This window comes from Caloenas nicobarica, chromosome 11, assembly GCF_036013445.1.
Source record: "Caloenas nicobarica isolate bCalNic1 chromosome 11, bCalNic1.hap1, whole genome shotgun sequence".
NCBI classification, from domain to species: domain Eukaryota; kingdom Metazoa; phylum Chordata; class Aves; order Columbiformes; family Columbidae; genus Caloenas; species Caloenas nicobarica.
In genome coordinates this window covers 21,091,953-21,097,952 of record NC_088255.1, presented here as the reverse complement: position 1 = coordinate 21,097,952, position 6,000 = coordinate 21,091,953, and the positions used below count along the sequence as shown (strand labels likewise).

At 53.2% G+C, this 6,000-nt stretch overlaps 1 protein-coding gene across 2 annotated transcripts in view; it reads left to right on the top strand.

The window, feature by feature from the left end:
* Window positions 1-1,037: 1,037 nt before the first annotated feature.
* Window positions 1,038-6,000, top strand: part of NCKIPSD (NCK interacting protein with SH3 domain) — a 44,271-nt gene continuing 39,308 nt past the window's right edge. For both annotated transcript variants that reach the window (XR_010606793.1, XM_065642507.1), the window contains exon 1: window positions 1,038-1,255. Coding sequence is in view for 1 of the 2 variants with exons in the window: in XM_065642507.1 (XP_065498579.1) it covers window positions 1,085-1,255 (171 nt within the window). In the remaining variant the exon portion in view is untranslated. The remainder of the gene's footprint in view (window positions 1,256-6,000) is intronic.

The window sequence follows — 6,000 nt, the reverse complement described above, 5'->3', positions numbered from 1 at the left end:
GTCCTGGGCGCTCCGCTCAGCACGGGGAACTGCTGGACAGTCCAGCGCAGCCTCGAAGATGCTGCAGGGAGTGGAGCATCTCCCGTGTGAGGAAAGGCTGAGGAGCGGGGGCTCTGAGCTGGAGGAGACTGAGGGGCGACCTGATTAATGTTTATAAATATGTAAAGGGTGAGTGTCAGGAGGATGGAGCCAGGCTCTTCTGGGTGACAACCAGTGATAGGACAAGGGGCAATGGGTGCAAACTGGAACACAGGAGGTTCCACTTAAATATGAGAAGAACCTTCCCGGTGAGGGTGCCAGAGCCTGGCCCAGGCTGCCCAGGGAGGCTGTGGAGTCTCCTTCTCTGCAGACATTCCAACCCTTCCTGTGTAACCTCATCTGGGTGCTCCTGCTCCGGCGGGGGGGGTTGGGCTGGATGAGCTTTCGAGGTCCCTTCCAACCCCTGACATTCCGGGATTCTGTGCGACAGCTGGTCACACGTGTTTTAACAAAAGACAATGAATTTTGGAAAATGCAAAGGCCATGTTGATAGCATATCTTTTTTACTACCCTAAGCTCAGACCTCGAAATATTAGATAAAATCCTTCCTTAAGGGATTCTGATTTTCTTTGTTTTTTTGGTAATATTTATGGAGATCTAGATCTGGATTAATTATACTTTATTTTGTATGGGATTTCAGGAAGGGAGAGAAAGAAGAAAGAAGCATTATTTCGATTAAATGGAAATTCACAATAAATTGCATGCAATGTCTTCCTACAAGATTAGGAGGTTTCTAAAGGAGTCCTTTCCCTTTCTTCAGTCAATATATAACCTTAGTATTATAACGTACTGCATACACATGTAAGCATTTTTTTAAGAGAACTCCTTTTTCTAAAAGGCAATGTTGATCTTTTATGTTGACGACCCCCGCCGCGCCGCCAGGGGGCGGTGCGGGGGCGTGGCGGCGACGTGCGGGGGCGTGGCTGTGACGTGCGGGGGCGTGGCGGCGACGTGCGGGGGCGTGGCCGCGACGTGCGGGGGCGTGTCGCGCCGGGCCGGGCCGGGCCGCGCCGCGGCGGTCGGAGGTGCCGGTGCCGCCGCCGCCATGTACCGGGCCCTGTACAGCTTCCGCTCGGCCGAGCCCAACTCGCTGCCGTTCGCCGCCGGGGAGACGTTCCTGCTGCTGGAGCGCAGCAACCAGCACTGGTGGCTCGTCACCCGCGCCGGCTCTGGCGAGACGGGCTACGCGCCGGCCTCGTACCTCCAGCGGCTGCAGGTGGGCCGGGCCGCGGGGCCCCGAACCGGCGCGGGAGGCGGCTGTGCCGGCCGGGGTGGCGCCTCTGCCCCGCACGGGCCGGGGCGGCCGGGGCTGCGGGTGGGGGTGTGAGGCAGCTGGGCTTTTCCTCAGTCCGGCCCCGATGCGGGTCTGTGTGGGGGGGTCGGACTGGGTGATCTTTGGAGGTCCCTTCCAGTCCCTGGCATCCTGTGATTCTGTGCGTGGGAGCAGCTGCGCAGCCCCGGGCGACCCAGCGCTGCCTCAGCCGCTCCCGGTCCTTTCTCCAGCGCTTCTGGGAGCCGCTGCTTTCGGCTGGGAGCGGTGGGTGTGTGGTTCTGGCGGCCGTGCTGACCCGCTGCAGCGGGCTGGGGCACACGGGGACCTCTCAGGACATCGTGTTCCTGCCAAGAGTGGGAATTGCGGGTTTAAAGGGAGATGGGAGACGTCTCCTGGGGGTGTCGTGTCTGGGGAGTGAGGCGCAGGGAGCACCAGCTCTGCGGGTCAGGGATAGAATGAAAGCTCAGCAGCTTCACCCGGAGGATGTGGTCCAGGTGAGGGTCCCCAGGCCACCCCCTCATGGCTCAGGAGCCAGCGGGCTGAAGGGCCAGTGTCACTGCTGCAGAACTGTCAGAAAAACGCCCTGGGGACACGGCGAGGATGGTGGTTCCCCCAGGAGCACGCACAATGGTTAGATAACCTGGAATCTGCCAGCTCGCAGCTCCGGTTGGTGTAAGTAAGCAGCACTGGTGTGGCCATCCCCGCACCAGCTGTTCAGCCACAAGAGTTTCTGCTTGTGTGGTTACCCTGGCACCGTGAGGGCACTGCGGGGGCGACCGTCCTCCCACCAACACAGCAGGACTCTGACAGCAGACCTGTGCCATCCCTGGGGGCCGGGAGAAGCCCCAGCAGCTGCTTGGGGTTATGATGACACTAATTGCGGCCAAGTCGGTGACACTGGTACGTGCAGAAAGTCGGAGCAGGCTGCTGCAGCCCTGCCTGGGCCCGGAGGAGAGAGGGGACCCTGTGAGCCCTGCGCAGGGGTTACGGGAGAGACGTTGGTTACGGTTCGTACAGCATAGGGGGCCATTTGCTGGAGGCTTCTGAGGGACAACACGGCTTCTGAAATCAAAACAGGCCTTTCATAAAGGCTATTTCATGGGTTGGTTGTTTGGGTTTTTTTAATATATATATATATACACTTCTGGGCCTCAGGATAGCTGTGGGAACTGCATGCTGAAAACTCTTTGCATCAGTGAATGGGTAACTGCGCACAAACGCATGTGAATGTTATAAATGGGCCTTTTAATGTCTGGCTGCAAATGGTGACAAACCCCTTTATTCTAGCGTGCTGCTGACGCTCCTTCAGATGCCGTTGAATTTCTGATGAGCGGTAACTCAGCCTGCACGTGAGCGTCTGTTTTGCAGAACGCTTCGGTGAGACCAGCATTACCTGGGGAGCACAGGGGGATGTTGGGCGCTGCCAGGGCTCTTCTGCAGCCTGGCGGAGCGAACTGGGACATCTTGCGCATCAATAAGCCCTTAAGCCATTTACGTGAGCTATTTAGTTACAGCGCAAAGACCTTATGAAACTCCTGGATTTTTAAACCTGGCGGTGGCATAGCTCCAGGCTGGGGCTCACGCGTCTCCTCTCTGCAGTCCCCTGCTTCGTTTGCTTGTGTGCTGGCACATCTCGCTGCTCTCCCAGGCTGCCTTTTGGAGCAGCCTTCCCACATCTCACGGCCTTGCGTGTACCAGTTTCAAAAATATTAACAGGAAAAGCGTTTATTCACTGACTTTACCTTCATTTCTCAGGTTCTGTTTTGCGAAGGCAGTGTGCAGGCTGACTCCTGGCAGCCCGTTAGCGATGCGCTAGTATTTAAGCAGCATTGCAGGTGACTTTGTGAGCGCTCTCCTCTCGTTCAGAGGTAACTTTCCCAAATGCCCTTAGAGCTGGTAGCAGGAAACACAAAAGCCTTCCCCGCATCCGCTCATCTTTTTCTGTCTGTTAAGTTTCCGCCACCAGAACTTGCTGGATGATGCACGAGGCAGCAGGATCTGATGTGTCGCTGTGCAGTTGCAGTAATGCTCTGTCTGTGATTTTTTTTTTTTTTCCTTCTGATGTTACATCCTGCCAGCTCCAAAGAGCAGATCCAAAGTCAAAACCTGCTTTTATTCACGGGAGAAGGCATCTGCTTGCTGAACGCTTGCTTGAGACAGTTTGCTGAATATCCGGGATGAGAACGCAAACAATTTGTCACCCAGTTTCGGTTTAATAAGGGCACTGAGACTAATTAGTGACAGCGATTTGGTAGACAGTGCTGCTCCAATCACAACAGGGAAGAAAACACAGCTAATGGTTAGTGTTATCTGTTTAGCAGCGAGAGCGAGCGGCCAACAGGAGCCACCGATGTCGAGTCAGCCATGGGTGCCAGGTGAGCGATACCTGCACAACAGTCACAACCAAGAGCAGCAAAAGTCCCCAGAGCCCCTCGTAGGGAGGATGCTCAGGGGAGACGCTTGTGCTGCTGCTGCCGTCTGCTATTAGGAGCATTGGCTTTCTTCCGAGCTCCTCTGGATTTTAATTTTTTTTCTGTGTTGTTGTTTTGGTTTTGGTTTTTTTTTTTCCTCAGCTTTTGATATGGGAAATGTATGCCTTTGCTTCTCTAGATGAAAAAATAATTCCTATTTATTATTTAAAGCTGATTCTTGGCCGATGTCTTTTTGTCACAAATGCAGCAGAATTTTGTACTGAAATCCTTGCGTTGCTATTAAAAGGGGGTTAGCGGGGGAGGTGGGGGAGTGGAATCAACAAACAAATCCTTCTTAGAAACACATAATGCATCTAAGAGGCAAGTTAGGGCCAAGCCAGGGCATCAGAAGATGCAGATGATGTGAAGTTAATTTGAGTCAATTAGAAACGCCCAACTTCAGCTGATATTCCTGCTGATTCTGCTCTTCCGTAGTTCCTTTTTAGCTCCGTTGTGGGTTATTAAGAGTCGTTTCGAGTCGAGTGCCAATCTGGGGGTAGATCCTGAAGCAAAATCCTGCGAGCGCTGCCGCAGCGGAGCTGTTGGCATGGGTGCTGTGGCTTCTGATTGAATGGAAAGGTGCCTGTCAGCATGAGGTTGGTCTTTAGTTTCCAGCTGTGAGCTGATGCTTCAGCGATGTGTGAGCGGCAGAAAAACGTGGAGGTTAAATCGGAGCTGAGGGTGTCCCTGGAGTCAGCCAGCGCTGCAGAAAACGGGCCTTTCAGAGCTTTGTATTGAGCCGTAAAAGCTCAATTTAGGGAGCTGCTTTAGGAGCAGCGGGTTCGCTCGGTGTCAGGACGGGACAAATGCCAAGTCTAGCAAATAACGAGAGTCCTTCTTTTGGGTTAAATAGCCCAGATGTTGCTATCGTTACAATGAGACATGTAATTTCGTAACGGGAGCCTGGAGTTCTTCCAGGTTGGGATGAAGGTTTCGGGCTGTACCACCGCAGCGCAAGGAGCACAAAGCCAGCGGCTGTCCTGGGGGATGCCAAACTGATGGGTGACACTTGGCCGGCCGGGAAAACTTATTTTCTCTGTTCCCAGTGGGGCAGGGGCTGGTTGTGGGACCCCTGGGAGCAGCCGCCTGCTTCAGCTCTGCTCCTCAGCACGGCTGGCCTGGCCTCGGCCCGGCTCCCCGTCAACCAAAGTGTTGATATTCTGTGCTGAGGAGGGGAGCAGCAGCCGTAAAATGCTGTTTTGGTAAATGCCAGGGGTGCAAAAATAAGTGCTTAGTTGCAGGGGGATGTTTCTTGGTGACTTCATGGGAATGGTTTTATGTGCTGGCTGCTGCACCAAAGAGACAAATCAGCTCAGCCGTGCGAAGCCGTTAGGAAATAGCTTTGAAACTATTATTGATAGCCTTTTCAGAATGACTTGAAATTTATTTGGAATAACTGAAAAAGTGTTACAAACGTGGGTTTAGATTCTCTGGTCGGTCGCACTTTCCCGTTGAGCTCAGGGGCAGCGAGGAAGGGGCTGGTGGAGTGGGAAGGTGCTTGTGCTGATGGCCAAGCAGCTTTGGACCGTCTGCTGAGAAAACAGACCCAGCTGAGAGCATAATGAGCATTTTGAGGATGCCTCGGGTTGCTATTTGCCGTATCTTTTTTCTACAAGAACAAACAGGCGTGTGATAAAAATAAGAGAGAGCTTTGTGCAGCCTAGCAACAACTCAGAATTGTGCTGCAGGCTGAGCAGATGCGGTGCCAGGGTGCAGCAAGTCCTAGCTGGGCAGGAATGGGGTTTCACCTCCCGAACCACAACGAGAAGAGAGGTTTCTGCCAAGGAGTGAATTTTGAGGTCTCTCTGTTTGCAGGAAACCTTTTAATCCCAGCGGGTTACATAAAATCCAGCTTAAAGCACGGTGCTCCTGAACAGAAGGTGACAATTGTGCGGACTCGTACGGACCATCTCCTGCGCTGGAGCCTGCATCGTTATTTGTCATGTGCTGCACATCTGATGAAGCTTTTGATGGGCGTGAGAGCTTAATCGCAAAACTCACACAGATCCTGAATAAGCGCTTAGGCTGAAAATAAAATTTTATTTTGGAGAATGAGCAGCTGGTAGCGCTTTGCAGCTGAGGCTGCATTTCTTGACACATGCAAGAAACTGGAAGAACGAAGCATTTTTCTCCAGGCTGTCGCAGTAACGGAGATGCCATCGTGTCAGAGCTGCTAATGCTTTGAGATGAAGTTTTGTTCTTGAGACTAAGTTACAC